At 45.1% G+C, this 18,798-nt stretch overlaps 1 protein-coding gene across 8 annotated transcripts in view; it reads right to left on the bottom strand.

The window, feature by feature from the left end:
- TSNARE1 (t-SNARE domain containing 1) overlaps positions 1–18,798 on the bottom strand; it is an 843,012-nt gene that overhangs the window by 288,642 nt on the left and 535,572 nt on the right. For 5 of the 8 annotated variants that reach the window (XM_033933058.1, XM_033933059.1, XM_033933061.1 and 2 more), the window contains one exon: positions 7,035–7,921. The exons of 2 other annotated variants lie outside the window; for them this stretch is intronic. In XM_033933058.1, coding sequence (XP_033788949.1) covers positions 7,359–7,921 — 563 coding nt within the window. In that variant the 3' untranslated portion in view covers positions 7,035–7,358. Of the gene's footprint in view, positions 1–7,034; positions 7,922–9,591; positions 9,735–18,798 lie in introns of those variants that run through there. One more of the 8 variants, XM_033933062.1, reaches the window with a different exon arrangement.

Below are 18,798 nucleotides of genomic sequence, written 5' to 3'. Positions count from 1 at the left end.
TATGAAAATGGAAAGGCCCAATGTGTTCCCGAGTGCTCAAAGTTCACAGGTTAAATCTCGCATAAATTCTAACACAGTGTTCCCGCAATTTTCTCGAGCCGTGGCACACCAGAGGGCTGCGACTCGAGGCATCCGGAAGTGTGCAGCCATCGCCTTGATGATGCCATGCATATGTGGAACATCCACACATTTGCCAAGGCCCTCCAGACAGGACCTGAGACGCCAGTGGGGGGGTGCCAGCAGGGAAGACGTGCGGGGAAGAGAGGCGCTGGTGCCACCTGATTGCCTACAGCAGGGCTGCCCAAGTCAGGTCCTCGAGATCTACTGGAAGGCCCGGTTTTCTGAAGGCAGTGCAGGCAAATCTCTCTCATGCATGTTCTTTGTGGATTTCCAGAAAACCTGGCCTGCAAGTAGATCTCGAGGACTGGACTTGGATAGCCCTGGCCTACAGGATGTGCCTCTCGCCGCGAAAGGCATATCCTGTAGGCAATCAGCCGGAGCCAGTACCTTGCCTTCTTCCCCGACCCTCTTCCCTGCTGGCACCCACCACTGGCGTCTCAGGGCCCGTCTGGAGGGCCTTCGCGCATGTCGAAGTGATGACATCACACAGGTGCGTGACAACACCATGGCGACGTCTGCGCACTTCCGGATGCCTCGAGCCACGTTTAGTGTGCTGTGGCTCAAGAAACTTTGCGGGGCACCGATGTAAATGATCCGCTAAAGCATACCATAACTTTACCAGTGAGAAGGTACATGAGCATCAGGACATGGAGCACATTTTAGAAATTACATTACTATCGAAGCTTGACTATTGCAATAGTATTTATTTAGGATTACCGGCTACACGGATGCAAACTTTGCAGAATGTATAGAATTCAGCAGCCTGGATTTTAATGGGGAAATCCCACTTTGAACATATCACTCCAATTTTAAAGAAACTCCACTGGTTACTGGTACATCTCTGTGTACAGTTCAAAATTTTTAAGATAGTTCAACAAAGAATTTATAGTACTTTACCAGAGAATTGTACACAAAATTCTAGATGAGGCCTCACCAAAGTCTTATACAGGGGCATCAGTACCTCCTTTTTCCTACTGGCCATGCCTCTTCCTATGCACCCTAGCATCCTTCTAGCTTTCGCCATTTCAATCTGTTTGGCCACCTTAAGATCATCACATAGAATCCCACCCAAGTCCCGCTCTTCTATCGTGCACATACGTTTTTCACTCCCTAATCTGAACCGTTCCCTCGGGTTTTGCAGTCCAAATACATTTCTTAGCATTAAATTTCAGCTGCCAAATTTCAGACCATTCTTCAAGCTTTGCCAGGTCTTTCTTCATGTTATTTACACCATCCTGGGTGTCTACTCTATTGCAGATTTTGGTATCATCTGCAAAGAGGCAAATCTTACCCAACAGCCCTTCAGCAATATCATCTATAGCAGGGGTGTCCAATGTCGGTCCTTGAGGGTCGCAATCCAGTCGGGTTTTTAGGATTTCCCCAATGAATATGCATTGAAAGCAGTGCATGTATATAGATCTCATGCATATTTATTGGGGAAATCCTAAAAACCCGACTGGATTGCGGCCCTCGAGGACCGACATTGGACACCCCTGATCTATAGAAATGCTATAAAGAACAGGCCCAAGAACAGAACCTTGAGGCACACCACTGGTAACATCCCTTTCCTCAGAGCGATCTCCACTGACCACTACCCACTCAACCAGTTTTTGACTCAGGCCCTCACTTTGGGACCCATCCCGAGGGCACTCAGTTTATTTATTAGACATCTGTGTGGAATGCTGTCAAAGGTTTTGCTAAAATCCAAACACACCACATCTAGCGCACATCCTCCATCCAATTCTCTGGTCACCCAGTCAAAGAAATTGATCAGATCTGTTTGATAAGACCTACCTCTAGTGAATCCATGTTGACAGGGCAATTATATGACAAAGAGATTATGTACTTACCCTGGTAAGCTCTTTTCCAGTAGATAGGTGAGACATTCTAGACTAGTGGGTAGTGTCCCCATGGCCCTGTGTCATCTGCACAAGGAATCCAATTTGGATTTTTTTCTGTGCCTCTGCTGTACTTCACTGAGCTCCTTAGCTCTACCTACAGTTAGTACCCCAGCACCAAGAGCCACCAAGCTAACGTGAAGTAGACACACCCATAACACTCAAGGTCATAAATAACTGTTCTGCTCAAAGAAGCAAAATGAGAATATCAGCTACAAACAACCAGTAAAAACCTCAAGGGAACTCAAAAACTACTCCTGCAAAAAAGAGGAGCATATATACAGTATACTCCCCAGCCCCCAAGGGCTGACTGGCATCCAAGATACAACTTGGAGACGCATAAACAAACTGAGATAATAGCCATGCGCAGGAAGGACAGAGGGAATCTAGAATGTCTCGCCTATCTACTGGAAAAGAGCTTACCAGGGTAAGTACATAATCTCTTTTCTCCAGTGCAATAGGCGAGACATTCTAGGCAAGTGGGGCATATAAAAGCAGTCCCCAAAAAGCTAGGGCAGGCTTACTGCGCCAACCCTCAAGAATGAGGACCCAAAGGCAGAGCCCTGTCTCGCCGCCACATCCACGCTGTAAAACTAGGCAAACGTATAGAGGACCGCACTGCTGCCCTGCAAAGTTCCTCAGGGGAGACAGCTCTAGCTAAAGCCCACAAAGAAAACTCTATAGTCTGTTATTGAGAAAGACACGGGGTGGGGGGGGGGGGGTGGGAAGCCACTCCTTGCCCTGGATTGGTAGCATGTAATGTTGCTACTCATGGGATTCCGGAATCTTCTTTAGGGATTCTGCATGGAATATTGCTACTCCTTGGGCTTTGGCCAGGCACTAGTGACCTAGATTGGCCACCGTGAGAACGGGCTACTGGGCTTGATGGACCATTGGTCTGACCCACTAAGGCTTTTCTTATGTTCTTATGACAAGCCTCGCTGATGTTAACAGCAACCAAAAAAGACCATCTGGAGTGTCAAGTCCAAAAGGGAAGCATCCCAAAGGGGCTCAAAGGGAATCTTGAGTAGACTAGACAGCACCAGGTTGAGGTCCCATGAAGGGAACGGCAGTTTAATTGGTGATCTAATGTGAAGAGCCAAACCAACAAGGAAGCAGGGGATATAATACCACTAGAAATACAATACAAAACTGACAGCTCATGATCGTAAGCCTTTCTCTGAGTTTGTGTCGTACTGGTAGTGGATTAGCTATAGTCACGTATAAATTACGCTGAAAACATTATATGTCGTAAACCCAGAAAAAACGACTGCAGTCATACCACAGTGAATACTAAAGTTTTTATTCTTATTTCATATATTTGGTGTCAATCAGAAGATTTAAACAGCTAATATTGCTTTGTAGAATTGTAAGATAACCGATGAGGCCTTTTGAGTCCTGCGGAAGCTGGCAGAAGAGCCATGAAACGTTGACTAGACTTATATTTTTGGCTGACTGATTGGATAATTGTTGTTTTATCAAAAATAAGAATATTCAAAGTATTTTCTAAACATTTATTCACATGTGTGTAGTGAGAAATCACAATTGAATTGCACTGACAATTGATTCCGGTAATTGCCATTGTGATATACCATTGAATGAAAGTTTTTTATGCCAATGATGTGGTTGGAAGGGCATAAATTTGCTCACCACTATCCTGAGACTTTTTCATTCATTCTGAGTGATTTATTTAGCGTTTATTGCGGGGTGTTTTATTGTATTTGTAATGCTAATATGAAGAGCCTCTTTCAGAAATCTGACAACATCAGGGTGAAACACCAAATACGAATGACGACCCTGGGCTCGAAAATAAGAAAGCCCAGTCACGTGGACCCAAAGGGATGACACAGTGAGGCCTTGATCAAGAACAGCCTGGAGAAAAGCAAGCACCACCAAAATTGGAGCAGAATACAGCTCTGCATGTTCCCGAGTGCACCAATGCTGGAGAATATTCCACACCTTAGCGTAAGCAGATACAGCAGTCGACTTCTTAGACATGAGAAAAGTGCCAAGGGACACATCAGAACAGTCCTTGTGGTCGAAAGCTGTGTATTCAAAAGCCATGCCATAAGTAGGTCAGGAGGGGTGCTCAACCAAAGGCCAAAACCCTAGTGAAAACGTATCCAGTCGTGTACCACAGCCTGCGAAGCCAGTCTGGAGCCATCAGAATGACACAGCAAGGATAGTTCACAATCCACAGAATGACCTGGCCTATCACGGGCCTGGGAGAAAAGACATACAGGAGGATTCCCCATGTATCCAGAGAGGCAAGAAACTCTCCCGGGGCCACTGCTGCTATGAAGATCACACCATTTCAATGCGAAAGTGCGGAACTTGAGAATTGTAGGCAGAAACTGCAGCTCCAGAATAGGCCTCCAACCATCTGAGCCATTTATTAGCACAATAAAGTATATGGATAAGCTGCTGGAGCCGAAAGGTTGGGTGGCACTTACTCTAGAGCTTGAATATCCAGCAAGTGCTGTACAGTGGCCTGCACTTGAAGCACCTTGTCCATATGCCCTGCGTGAGAGGCCATGAACCAATCGGTCAGAGGTCAGGTGAATTGCAATTGGAGCCTGACTGATTAAAGTCCAGAACCCACTGGGCGGACAAAATACAAACCCAAGCTGGCAGGAATACTGACAGCCTGCCCTCTATCTGTAGAGATGGTTCCCCCAGCCTGGCATCATTGCATTTTTGCGTAAGGTGGCGCAGGATGGCAGCTAGATGGCCGGGCACCTCTATAGTCAAAGTACTTCTGCCGGGAGCTCTTGTCGGAGATATGGCGCTGCAATACAAGTGGGAACGCCTGGAGCCATGAAACTTAGAGTGACCAGAACCCCTAGAGGGTCTGGGTCTGCTATCAGGCAGGGTCCTAGGGTAACTGACCACCACAGAATTCATGAGGTTGACCAGGCCCTTGCCAAACAACTGCCCCTAAAGGGAAGACTCGCCAAAGTAGCCTTGAAAGTGGAATCATCAGCCCATTGTCTAATTCAGAGCATTCTATGGGCAGAAATGGAAAACGCCAAAACCTGCATAAGGTTATATAAAGCATCAGTCACATAACCCGACCCAGCCAAAAGTTGTTGAGAAGGAGAATCTAGTCTCACTCTCTAGGGTGTGCAGACAAGACAGATAGGTGTATGTGACAAACGACACCACTAAAGCAGTCATAAAGCCCAAAGCAGCTGCATCAAAAAGCCTCCAGAGGACTACGGCCACAGGGCGGTCCTGCATATCTGCAAGCACCACATCAGTTTCCTTGAGAAGAGAGGTGCAGTTAAGCATCTGCGCAACCAAAGAATCCACTCTAAGATGATCCAGAACATTTGGGCACTCCAGTGCCAGAGAGTGCACACCACAAAGCCAGGAGGAAGAACGGATGGAGACCGCTGAGTGACCAAATGCAACTCCTGTAAAGACTCAGAAATAAGATCTGGCAAAGCCGTAGACTTAAATAAAACGCAGAACAATGGGATTGTCCCCAGGTCCTAGAGTCCCTGAAGGATCCGAAGATCCAGCATACAGTTCCTAGTCTCCTGTCTTTAAAGTGCTGCACCTGTAAATATGGGGTCAGCAAGTTGGCCATCAGAATAAGGATCAGGCAGACCAGGAACAGCGGCTGACTGAGACAAGGACATGCCCATAGAAGCAATGCCACCGAGAAACAAAGCTGAAGCGGAGCGAGACTGCGCAGAGGAAGAACGCCTACCTTGCAATGCATTCCACAACTGTTTCAGAAACCCTGATAAAGTCTCCGGCTCCAGGAGTGCTTTCGTAGGCTGTGGAGGGACTGCAGCCTTGCGCTCGGAATTATCAACCATGCCGAGCTCCAAAAATAAAGAAAGCCACCCCATTGAGCTAGCCGAGTGTTTTGTCACCTGCCTGATTAGGGGAGAGGCTAAGCTTTGTGCTGCCGCCCCTCCCGGGTGCACCATGCAGCACTTGATGCAAGAATGCTCCTGAAGTGCCAAATTTGTGCAATCCTGGCAAAAATTCACATTAGTAGAGCCTAAGGATTCCATTCCAACAAGATTTGAGGCAAAAAATACAGTATTGGAGAAGCAGGAAGCTTTTGAAAAAAAGATAGCTAAAAAACCAAGATGGCCGCCACTATGAAATCCGCGCCAAAATCACAATATTTTTCACACTAAAGTTAAAAAATGGCAATTTGGGGATTTTTCAGGTGGGGGGAACACAGAAGCATGCAGAAACCTTGAAAACTCCACTTTTGAGACCTCCCCCGATTCACCTCACAGGCTGCAACAGCCTGTACTCACTGTGACTTGTTTGTGGAATTGTGCTGCAGCCTGGCTCAGCTATCTTACAGTAGCTGGATCAGAGAATCACTGTCTCATGCTGTGAATGCATCTGCAATGCTGATCTTCAGGCTGCCAGTAAGTCCCTAAGCCTGACCACCTCCATCCCTGTGGACCAACGGACGCACACCGGGACGGGCAGAGGTGAGAAAATGTAGGCGGCACCCTGCGAGACACCTCTGAGCCTCCTAAGCGCACCTAACAACCTGCGTTCGACCCCTGCTTAACAGTAGGTGAGACAACCTCAGGGACGGCCCTGAGCTCCAAAGAAATCTAAGCAGGCTGGTTAACAGGTACCTACCAGAATTGGCCTGTCAGCTACAAACTGAAGTCTATGTGTTTTTAATGTAGGCAAAGCTGAAGAAATGCTCCCAGCACAATAATCCCGAAAAAGGAGAGAGCAAAATAAACATACTAAGGAGCTCAGTAAAGTACAGAAAAGGAACAATGAAAAATCCAAAATGGATTTCTTCTCCAGATGGTATGCAACCACGGGGGACACTACCCACTTGTTTAGAATGTCTCACCTACTGCACTGGAATAAGTGCTTTTGAGTATTGGCTTTATTTGTCTGATATACTGCAAGGATGTACACTAAGTAAAAGTTAATTTCAGATGTGCATATTTGTATAAATTTATTTGAGAAGATCAATCAACTGGATACCTTCTTCCAGTAAGACAGATATGATTTCAATTTCATGTTTTTTAAGGCCATACATTTATTTAAGAAAAATATCTTTTAAAATGAAAAGATCAAATACAAAACCAGCTGCTTATAAATGCATAGTACCAAATATAAAAGTATATTACGCCCATACCTTTGCCAGGCAACAGGGTTTTATGCATGTACAGTATATATGCATACCAAGAAATAGGAAGGGTTTACCCCATACAAAATGCTAACCATTATAATAATCTACACTGTTTTGACTCGCTGTAAAAATATACTTTTGTTTTAAATAAAGTCTTTGCTTTCCTTTAAAAAATAAAGAAGTCCATCAAACGTTGAAAAGCAGCTTTATACTTCCTCCTCCACTTTCAGAATCATGCCAGGGAAAACTTCCATCCCAGATTGCCCTACTGACTCACTACCAGATATCCGGGAAGGAAGCCTGGCTGAGGACCCTGTGGTGCAATCCTGCACAAAATGGATGGTCTCCTTCCGTACCTGGCGGCTGTCCACCAGCTTCTCCAGAGTCCGGTTCAATGACTCAACATTGTCTGCCAGCCTCTTGTTGTGCTCCACCAGGTTCTCCAGGATCAGGTTCTGCTGGATCATGAGAGAACTCTGCTGCTGGCACCAGGAGGACAAAAGAGCATTTTGGTTCATCTGAGTGTCCATCAACTGCTTTTCAAACTCCGAGGTTTCGTACTTCCTCTTGAGTAGTTGCTGAGTTGCCTGGGAAGAACGTCGCCCATTGGAAGCCCTTGACTGTATATGCGGTGAAGAAGGTGGAGAGGGAGACGAGGCAGATGTCTGAAATGCCCCACGCTGATTGGACATGTCATGCTCCATCACTAGGGGTGTCTCTATTGTCCTGAGGGGCACCCAAGTACAGCCAGGGGCCTCATCATCATCATCTGTAGGGATCAAAAAATCATACTGTCAATACTTTAACACGGCAACAAAAAAAAAAAAAACAACCAACCATAAAAAGTGAAGACGCTGTAGATAGCTTATAATATCAAGTCACTCTTTCAAAAGTGGCATTCCACATACGTGAGTGTACTTATACACCATCAATGGCCCTCTTTTCAGTTCCTTCCTTTTGTTCTGGGAGGGAGAGGGATTTCGATGTCCAAATACTTGGGACGTTTATAAAACTGTGAGGAAAGATAGAAGAGTACTTTTACAGCACTCTCCCCACTTCCTCCTTAGATTAAGGACTTGTACCACATTGAATATGGCCACTGATGATTTATGAAACATCTTCTGGCATCTGGAGCTAGGTGTACTAAAAAGTGTTTTCCCAAGTTAGTGTTGTTGAGGACAAAAATCAATATTAACTCTTGTTACATGGTAGGAGATAATTCTTAGTGTTGCAATGAATATAACTGCCTAGGTGAGCAATTAATACTCCATTCCCCCCAAAAATGATCACTTGTCGGCAAAATCTATGAAGGAATCCATTACAGACTACTTACTGTACTATATAGACACAAACATGAGCTAAATGAAAGGGTCAAAGGCAATACAGCATCCTGGTACATGTATCGCCAGTGTCACATCGAGTCAAGGACAGAAATCATCTGCTGTTAATTTTAGGGCAAATAAAAATGGGCAGGAACCTCCCCCCCCCCAAAAAAAAAAAAATCACTGTAAGAAACAAACCCAGCATATTATCATTATTTCATAAGAAAAAAGCAAACAAAACTTTATCTCAGACTGCTGGAGATTCTGTAAGGCAGGAACAATTTATCTGTTGTGACCACTTCTAAATTTTTTGCCTGCTCCAGAAAGAAGACCCCCCCCCTATAAAGTTATCATAAATATTCTTCCCCTATGCATTGATCTCAGGTGCTCCTCTCACCTAAGCCTCTTAATAGAAAACAGATGCCAGAAATAAAGTAACTGAAGCTGGCAATATTTTCAATAACCCCCCCCCCCAAAAAAAAAAAAAAGAATGTAGAGTATGGGTGGGAGGGCTCCAGAGGGCTACTGCTTAGTGAATGAGTGAAAACGAACCTGGGGGAAATAGTTGTGGTAGTGTAGGTGTGGAGGCAGGAGGGAATTTAGCAGAGGGGGCAACAACTGTCGGTAGAGATTACAAAATGCACACTGAACCCAGGTAAGCTGCTCAGTGGCATAGCAAGGGTAGGAAGCGACCAGGGCGTTACCCTCCCTCCCCACTCCTTCCATCCCCCCACTCACGCTCTCCCTTCCTCCACATTCCTCTGCAAATCTTCACCAGCGAGAGGAGTGGCTTCCCGAGTATGCTGCTCGCGCTAGTGTTGGGTTTCCCTCTGACATCACTTCCTGTTCCCACAACCTGGAAGTGATTCAGAGAGGAACCAGGCCAGCACAAGCAACAGGCAGGAGAATTTGCTCACACTGGCGAAGATCTACAGAGGTATGGGTTGGGAAGGATGGCGTGCCCGTGCCACCACTGAGATGGCGCCCGGAGCGGTCCACTCCTCCCCCCTTTATTATGCCACTGAAGCTGCTGGCTGGGGGTGGGAAAAATGCAAGGTCAATCCTAATGTGAATTACTTACAACTGACATCAGCAGTGGTTGTGCTTGGGTAACTCCCTGCTGACGTCATCATCAATGATTGGAATTATTCATGTGGCAAAACAGGGTTTTTCTTAATGACTTCGATATGAACAACATTGAAGCTACATTATGGGCTACAAGGCTGCCTTCAGCCAGTCCTTGATTGAATGTAGCAGCTGCTGTGAGAAAAAGTGAGGGAATGAATTCATGCCTCAGCAGACCAGTAAATACTAGTCTGTCTCTGATAAATACTGCTACAATTAACCTCAATATGCTGGTGACCAGCGGGCCAAATGAAGAGGCCATGGCTCCTGAGCAGTAGTTTTCCTACCATTGTTTCACAGTTTTCTTCATGCATTTCAAATAAAGGACAAGGGGTGCGGGGTGGGAATGGGGGTTTTGCCATGTTGTTTTGGCTGCTGTGAGATGATGTTGATCTGTTGCTTTGTTCTTACATTGATGTTAGGTTTTGCCATTACATAGAATTTAATTGGTCTTAGATCAGACTGTAAGATCAATTTAAGTGCCAGGAAGGCAATGTGCATCTCCTTGTAAAATCCCCACTGATATGGAGTGTAATGAGTGCATCTTCCATAAATCTAGACCCTTTAAGGGTTGGAGCCACCATATGCTCCTTTGTTAGTGTAGTGTATGAATCTTTGAGGTAATGCAGAATCTAGAGTTAATGAAAGATTAGGTTCTTATCTTTGCTAATCTTCTTTCTTGTAAATCCACGCTTTATTCTGGGACCAGTGGGTTATTTCCATCTACCCGCCAGGAAGCCTCAAACTTCAGAGACTTATACTCCTCCCCCTCTTACCTCATCACTATCCCTATAAACACCAGTTAGTCTTAAAGCAGCCAGGAACATCTGTAGAGGATAAGAGAGAGGGGAATAGAGAAACTCCTTGGCAAGTAAGTCAATTCTGCTCATATCAAGAAATGCAAAATAGGAACAATGAAAAATGAGAGAACAGGTCATTAAACATTAGAAACCTGAATGACAAAACAGTGCTATAGGGAGACAGAACCCTAAACCCATTCCGATGGCACTCTTGTAAAAGCTTGTCAGAAAACAGAAATCCAGCTTACTAGTACTTGCAACGGCAGACAATCGGTATAGGGCGAGTTCCTAGAATAAAGTATGGATTTACAAGAAAGAAGATTAGAAAAGGTAAGAACTTAATCTTTTGTTCTTGTACAATCCCACTTTATTCCAGAACCAGTGGGACATAACAGAGCAGTCCCAAAACAATCAGGGTGAGATTGAAGAGCCCACTGTCAAAACAGAAGCACCAAAGGCAGTATCCTGCTTGGCCACCAGATCGATCCTGTAAAACTTGGTGAACATATGCAAGAAGGACCAGGTAGCAGCCCTGCAAATCTCATCCAGAGAAACAGCCCAAGAGGACGAAACACCTCTGATAGAATGAGCCCGCACCGCAAAGGGGGGGAGGGGCTTCTTTCTGGCCACCACATAAGCTACAGAAATAGCCATACAGATCCACCTGGAAATGATGGCCTTAGAAGCTGGCCTACCCTTGCTGGCAGGACCCACCAGAATAGTTGGTCACAGAGGCAAAACTCATTGGTGACCTCCAGATACCGCAACAAAATCCTGTGCACGTCCAAAGATCGCAGCACCCAATCTAATCCAATCTTTTGGTTTATATACCAGATCATCCTCCAGACAACATAGGCTCAACTCAATTTACACAATAAGAGGTTGTAATAGTTTCTTCAAATAAAATTACTTGTGGAACAATTTTTTGAAAGAAAAGTCTTTAGATATTTTCTAAAGACATAAAGAGAAAAAGTAGATCTGATCTCACCCGGTCTTGCCTCCTGGAACCAGATGCCAGACCTTCAGGATTCATATAAAAAGTGGAAACCACTTTCGGAAGAAAGGAACAGTTTGCAGCATCACAGCGGAATCCATAATATGCAGAAAAGGATCCCAGCAGGAGAGAGCCTGAAGCTCAGAAACTCTATGGGCTGAAATAATAGCCACCAGGAAGATCGTCTTGATCATGAGATCCATAAGAGACGCCTGCTCCAGAGGTTCATATGGCGGATGAGCCAGAGAGTGGTGAACCAGATTAAGATTCCAAGTTGGACAGGGAAGGCTCAATGGAGGCCTAATTCACAGAGTGCCCCATAGGAAATGAGCCACAACTGGATGAGCTTCCAATAAGCCCCTCAGAGAAGGAAGGCCCATACACAAAAGACCGGCAATCTGCACCTGTAGCGAAGCTACCACTAATCCCTTCTTCAGGCCATCCTCCAGAAACTCCAGGACATGGGAAATTGATAGAACAGACAGGTCCACCTGCCCCAAGATGCACCAGGCCTGGAAACACCTCCAAGCCTTCACATAAGCTGCCACTGTAGTCTTCCTTTTGCTGTGAAGCAACGTGACCCCCCAGCTAGTCAAGGCCACACACTCAAAAGCCACGCATCACAACCAGGCAGGGCAGCTGAAGCCTCTGATCCTGCTGGAGCTGACCCAGGTCGGCATAACATGGCCGCCTCAGCCAATCGGATGTAACCAAGATGTGCTTGAGTTTCATCAAAACATTGCCTGCACACTCCCCAGGGGCCTCAGACACCATTTTCGGGGGAGTCAGAGCAGAAGGTGCTAGAAGACCCTTTTGGAGGTCAAAGGCACCAAATTCGGGCTAGCCTCGTACCCTTTGTGGGCCGCAGTGCACATGGAACACAACTGCACATCCTACAGCCAACCACTGCAAATGAGGCACAAATCCATCCCATCCTGCCCTGGGAAGGTCATCTATGTGGTTTTCTTTAAAAAACAAAGCTTGAATGTATAAAAAATAACTTTAAATTTAAATCAGAAAAAATCCAAGATGGCAACCATGAGTGCCAATTTTTACTAAAAATAGCTGGGCAAAACAACAAAGACCTCTCAAAAATGGCGATTTTGGGATTTTAGGGGTGGGGAAGGGTAGGAAATGCAGGGAAATCACCCAAAAATCCCTTTTGAAGACCCTCCAAATCATTAATTTAGGGTGTCAGCCTATACTCACAGAACCATGTGCTGACTGGAAAACACTGCAGACAGAGCTGAAACAGCTCACAAGGAGATCCTCTTCCTCAAAGAGCTGGAAAGCTGGATTCAAATCTTCTGACTGTCCTACCGACCTGACCTCTAAGGCTGGGTACCTCCACCACCCTCGGATATGTCGTGCAGATGCCTGGTGGAGGAATGCAGTCTGGCTCCAATCCTGGGCACATATCCATAAGAACAGAACTTAAGAATTGCCGCTGCAGGGTCAGACCAGTTGTCCATCGTGCCCAGCACTCTGCTCACGCCAGTGCTCTAAATGAGTCCAGCCTCACCTGTGTATGTTCCAGTTTAGCAAGAACTTGTCCAACTTTGTCTTGAATCCCTGGAGGGTGTTTTCCCCTTTAACAGACTCCGGAAGAGCATTCCAATTTTGTACCACTCGCTGGGTGAAGAAGAACTTCTTTACGTTTGTACGGAATCTATCTCCTTTCAACTTTAGAGAGTGCCCTCTCGTTCTCCCTACCTTGGAGAGGGTGAACAATCTGTCTTTATTTGCTAAGTCTATTCCCTTCAGTAGTTTGAATGTTTCAATCATGTCCCCTCTCAGTCTCCTATTTTCAAGGGAGAAAAGGCCCAGTTTCTCCAATCTCTCACTGTACAGCAACTCCTCTAGCCCCTTAACCATTTTAGTTGCTCTTCTCTAGACCCTTTCGAGTAGTACTGTGTTATTTTTCATGTATGGTGACCATTGTTGTACGCAGTACTCCAGGTGAGGGCGCACCATAGCCCAGTACAGCGGCATTACATTAGGGATTTCTATTCCGCCATTACCTTGCAGTTCAAGGTGGATTACAAAAGAATTATCAAGGAAGTATTATAACAAGAACTTACCAAAAAAAAAAAAAAAGAAATTTGGTCATTTTCAAAGAGAGTAAGAAATGAGTATGGTTATTTGTTTGTAGTAGCTGGCTTTAGTGAGAGGTGGTGTTTGAAACTTGTGGTGTTATTTCTTTTTTCAGTGATTTCTTGAAGAGTATGGTCTTTATTTCTTTTCTAAAAGTTTTGTAGTCTAGGGATGCCGTCAATAGATTGGCGATTTGGTTGTTTAGTTTGGCTGCTTGAATGGCTAGGAGGCCATCATATAGTTTTTTTCTGTTTGACCTCCTTAATTGGGGGGTATGAGAACGGGGTGTGAGTTTTCCTACGTCTGGTTGAGGTGGTTATTCAGTTAGTTTGGACTGTCTCCGTATAAAGTCTTAAATAGTAGACAGTAGAATTTAAATTGTATTCTTGCTGGGATTGGAAGCCAATGTGATTTGAGATATGCTTCTGTAATGTGGTCATGTTTCTTCAATGAGTAGATGAATCTTAGTGCTGTGTTTTGGATAGTTTGTAGTTGACTTGTTATAGTTGCAGGGCAGGGGAGATAGAGGATGTTACAATAGTCAAGTAGGCCTAGTTTTAGGGACTGAACTATGAGCTGGAATTGTGTTTTCTTGAAGAATTTCCGAACTTGTCTTATGTTTCTCATGACTGAGAATGATTTTTGTATTGTTTTATTGATTTGCGGTTGCATGGTGCAGCATCTGTCAATTGTGTTATTCCTTGTAATTTTAGGGTGGCTTGTATGGGGTAGTTGATTGTGTTGATTTCAATGTTGGTTATGGTTGGTATTCGTGATCCCCTTCTTTATTATTCATAGAATTCTGTTCACCCTTTTCGCCGCTGCCGCACATTCACTACTCTGAATAACTTCGTATCGTCCGCAAATTTAATCACCTCATTCGTCGTACCAATGTCCAGATTGTTTATAAAGATGTTGAAGAGCACAGGTCCAAGCATCAAGCCCTGCGGCACCCCACCGATGATGCTCTTCCAGTCCGAGTATTGTCCATTTACCCCCACTCTCTGTTTCTTATGCTCCAGACAGTTTTTAATCCACGTGAGTATTTCACCCTCAATTCCATGGCTCGCAATTTTACGAAGTAGTCATTCATGTGGAACCTTGTTGAACGCCTTCTGAATATCCAGATATACAATGTCGACCGGGTCGCCCTTTTCTATCTGCCTGTTTACTTCCTCGAAGAAGTGCAGCAAGTTCGTCAAACAAGATCTGCCTTTGCTGAAACTATGCTGGCTGGTCCTCATCAGATCGTGTCCGTCAAGGTGATCAATGATACGGTCCTTTATCAGCGCTTCTACCATCTTTCACAGTACCGAGGTCAGACTCACCGGTCTGCAGTTTCCCAGATGAATCTGGGGTGAGCAAACTTAAGAACATAAGAACATAAGAAATGCCTCCGCTGGGTCAGACCCGAGGTCCATCGCGCCCAGCAGTCCACTCACGCGGCGGCCCCAACAGGTCCAGGACCTGTGCAGTAAATTTCTATCTATACCTCTCTATCCCCTTTTCCAGCAGGAATTTGTCCAAACCTTTCTTAAACCCCAGTACTGTACTCTGCCCTATAACTTCCTCTGGAATTGTATTCCAGGTGTCCACCACACGTTGTGTAAAGAAGAACTTCCTAGCATTAGTTTTGAATTTGCCTCCTTTCAACTTTTCCGAATGCCCTCTTGTTTTTTTATTTTCTGAAAGTTTGAAGAATCTGTCCCTCTCTACTCTCTCTATGCCCTTCATGATCTTGTAAGTCTCTATCATATCCCCTCTTAATCTTCTCTTTTCTAGGGAAAAGAGTCCCAGTTTTTCCAATCTCTCAGCGTATGAAAGGCTTTCCATCCCCTTAATCAGTCGTGTTGCTCTCCTCTGAACTCTCTCGAGCAATGCCATATCCTTCTTAAGGTACGGTGACCAATACTGGACGCAGTACTCAAGATGTGGACGCACCATTGCCCGATACAGCGGCAGGATAACTTCTTTCGTTCTGGTTGTAATACCTTTCTTGATTATACCTAGCATTCTATTCGCTCTCTTAGCGGCAGCTGCGCACTGTGCTGTCGGCTTCATTGTCATGTCCACCATCACCCCCAAGTCCCTTTCTTGGGTACTCTCATTCAAAAACATCCCTCCCATCGCATAATTATACCTCGAGTTTTTGCTTCCCACATGCAATACTTTACACTTCCCAACATTGAATTTCATCTGCCATCTCTCTGCCCATTCCCCTAGTTTGTCCAAGTCTCTTTGCAATTCTTCACAGTCCTCCTTTGTCCGAGCTCTACTAAATAGTTTGGTGTCGTCCACAAATTTTATTATCTCACACTTCATCCCTGTTTCTAGATCATTTATGAATATGTTAAAAAGCAGTGGCCCGAGCACCGAGCCCTGCGGAACACCACTCGTGACCTTTCTCCAGTCTGAGTAGTGGCCCTTCACCCCTACCCTCTGTTTCCTACCTTCTAACCAGTTTCTGATCCATCTATGCACGTCTCCGTCCACCCCATGGTTCTTCAGTTTCCGGAGTAGACGTTCATGAGGCACCTTGTCAAAGGCTTTCTGGAAATCTAGGTATATGATGTCTATGGGGTCTCCTCTGTCTATTTGTTTGTTAATTCCTTCGAAGAAGTGCAGTAAGTTAGTCAGGCACGATCTTCCCCTGCAGAAACCATGTTGGCTGGTTTTCAGAAGTTCGTTTCTTTCAAAATGTTCATCGATGTTTTCTTTTATCAGTGCTTCCGCCATTTTCCCCGGAACCGAGGTCAGACTCACCGGTCTGTAGTTTCCCGGGTCCCCTCTTGATCCCTTTTTAAAGATGGGCGTAACGTTGGCTATCTTCCAATCCTCTGGAATCACACCTGTTTTCAGAGATAGGTTGCAAATTTGCTGCAGTAGTTCCGCTATTTCCTCCTTTAGTTCCTTCAGAACCCTTGGATGGATTCCATCCGGACCCGGCGATTTGTCAGTTTTTAGTTTTTCTATCTGCCTGCGCACCTCATCAAGGCTCACTTCCATGGATGTTAACTTTTGTGCTTGATTTCCCTTGAAGATTTGTTCAGGTTATGTTGGTTGTGTCTTCGCTTGTAAATACCGATGAAAAGAACATGTTAAGTCTTTCTGCGACCTCTTTCTCTTCCTTCACCGCTCCCTTCCAGTCTCCGTCGTCCAGTGGTCCCACCTCCTCCCTAGCCGGCTGTTTCCCTTTAATATATCTAAAGAACGGCTTGAAATTTCGTGCTTCCCTGGCTAGCCTCTCTTCATACTCTTTTTTGGCTTTTCGAACCACACGGTGACATTCTTTTTGATACTTTCTGTGATCTTTCCAGTTTCCCTCAGATTTGTCCTTCTTCCATTTTCTGAATGAGTTTTTCTTATTGCCTATCGCTTCCTTCACTATTTTAGTTATCCACGCCGGGTCTTTTGTTCGACTCTTGTTGCACCCTTTTCTGAATTTGGGGATATACAGATTTTGCGCCTCGCTCACTGTATTCTTGAAAAAGGACCAGGCATGTTCTACCGTATGCCATTTTTTGGAAGTGTTCCTAAGTTTCTTCTTTACCATTCCTCTCATTGCTTCGTAGTTTCCCTTCCTGAAGTTAAAAGTTGTCGCTATGGTTCTCTTTCCTTTCAGTATTCCTATTTCCACCTTGAACTTGATCATATTATGATCGCTGTTTCCCAACGGTCCCACTACTTCCAAGGGAACGGTCCCTAAACCCCGATCAGATGTGCAGGTTGTCCAGAGGGCTTACTGACAAGCAGAGAACCTGCCCAGAAGCAGACTTTTTCAAAAGTCTGTGATCCACCACAGTCAGAGTCCCTGCAGGGAACCTCCGCAGCATGAGGGCGAAATCCGCAAACGCAAAGCCTGAAATTACATGAAATAAACACAAACAGAAAAGACAAGGTCCTACAGCCTGGCTTGTAGGAAGAAAGATTGGTGTTTACATGAACAGTGATGATGTAAGAGGGGGAGAGGTTTAAGTCTCTGAAGTTTCAGGCTTCCTACAAAGTCCTGGCGGGTAGATGGAAATAGCCCACTGGTCCCAGATTAAAGTGGGATTGTACAAGAAAATTGTATTATATATTCTTTTGGCAATCTGGGGCTTTATCAGTATATGCAAGGGTGATGGATGCATGGATTATGCTGCCAAGTCGGCCACAGACCGTTGGCATCATGTGATGTTTCATGGTAGAGTATAGGAGTGGTTTGCCATTGCCTTCTCCCACGCAGTGTGTGGCTCCACTATACTGTTGCTGCCCAACATGGGGCCCTTTCAGCCTACAGCATCTCATATTCCCCAGTGGTCTCCTATCCAGGTACAAGCCAGGACTGACTATGCTCTGTGTAAGGGTAGTGTACATTTAATATCCTGCTTATCAGCTATTTGTCTATTTGTTAAGGATCCCATGATAACAGAGTGTTATTTCTCTCAGAAGTAAAAAGAATATAGGGTCCATTTACCTGCCATGTCATTGTTAGAAATGTTGAAGCCCATGCAGAAACTTGGGATGGGGCCCAGAAGCTAGCTGGCAGGCTTTAACTTCTGACAGGTTTGAGACTCCATGGCATTAGTCATGGACAATTGCCCTGATTGCACCCCTCTAACATTGACCCTGGCAGCATTATTGCCAACTAACCTGCATCTCCCCTTTAATACTTGTCTTGGATAAGTCAGTGAAATTTAGAAATATAGTATTGCAGGGCAAGAACGATTTGGTATCATTTCGACCTTGGAGAACCTCCAGCTGCTCTAAGATAAAGCGGTGTGTGGGAGCCTTGGGGAAAGGATGAGGTGGTGGTGGTGGTGGTGGTGGTGGTGGTGGTGGTGGTGTAGGGGGTCATATTTGGAATAACTATATAGTTGGAGCTACTGAAGAATTCTCTTTTGTGGGAGCATGCAAAAAGGACTTTTGTAATTGGAAAGAGGTTATGCTGGGGGATGGAAAGATTAGGTTCTTATCTTGTTAATCTTCTTTCTAGTAGACAAGACACTCCATTCCTTAACCTGTGTGTAGTCTATCCCTTCTTGTGAGAATTCTTGTAGGGAGCTTCATTTGCATTCTTTTGATCCACCTCCCATCCACCTGGGCTGTCCTCCAATTCCTCAGTTCGTATCACAGCAGATGGTCAGCCCTGAAGAGGAAACAGAAGAGAGAGGGGTACGAGGACACTCCCAAGATATATTTCTGTTCTGCTCGTATCATTAAACATATAAAAGATAAATAAATCTTAACCATGTGCAATACATAACAAGGTGAAAAGAACAAATAAGTCACCAACTTGAGCGCCCCCTGAACTAGGAGTTTGGGAGATTTT

The sequence above is a fragment of the Geotrypetes seraphini genome, chromosome 2, assembly GCF_902459505.1.
Source record: "Geotrypetes seraphini chromosome 2, aGeoSer1.1, whole genome shotgun sequence".
Taxonomy (NCBI): Eukaryota; Metazoa; Chordata; class Amphibia; order Gymnophiona; family Dermophiidae; genus Geotrypetes; species Geotrypetes seraphini.
This window is presented reverse-complemented; position numbering and strand designations above follow the sequence as displayed.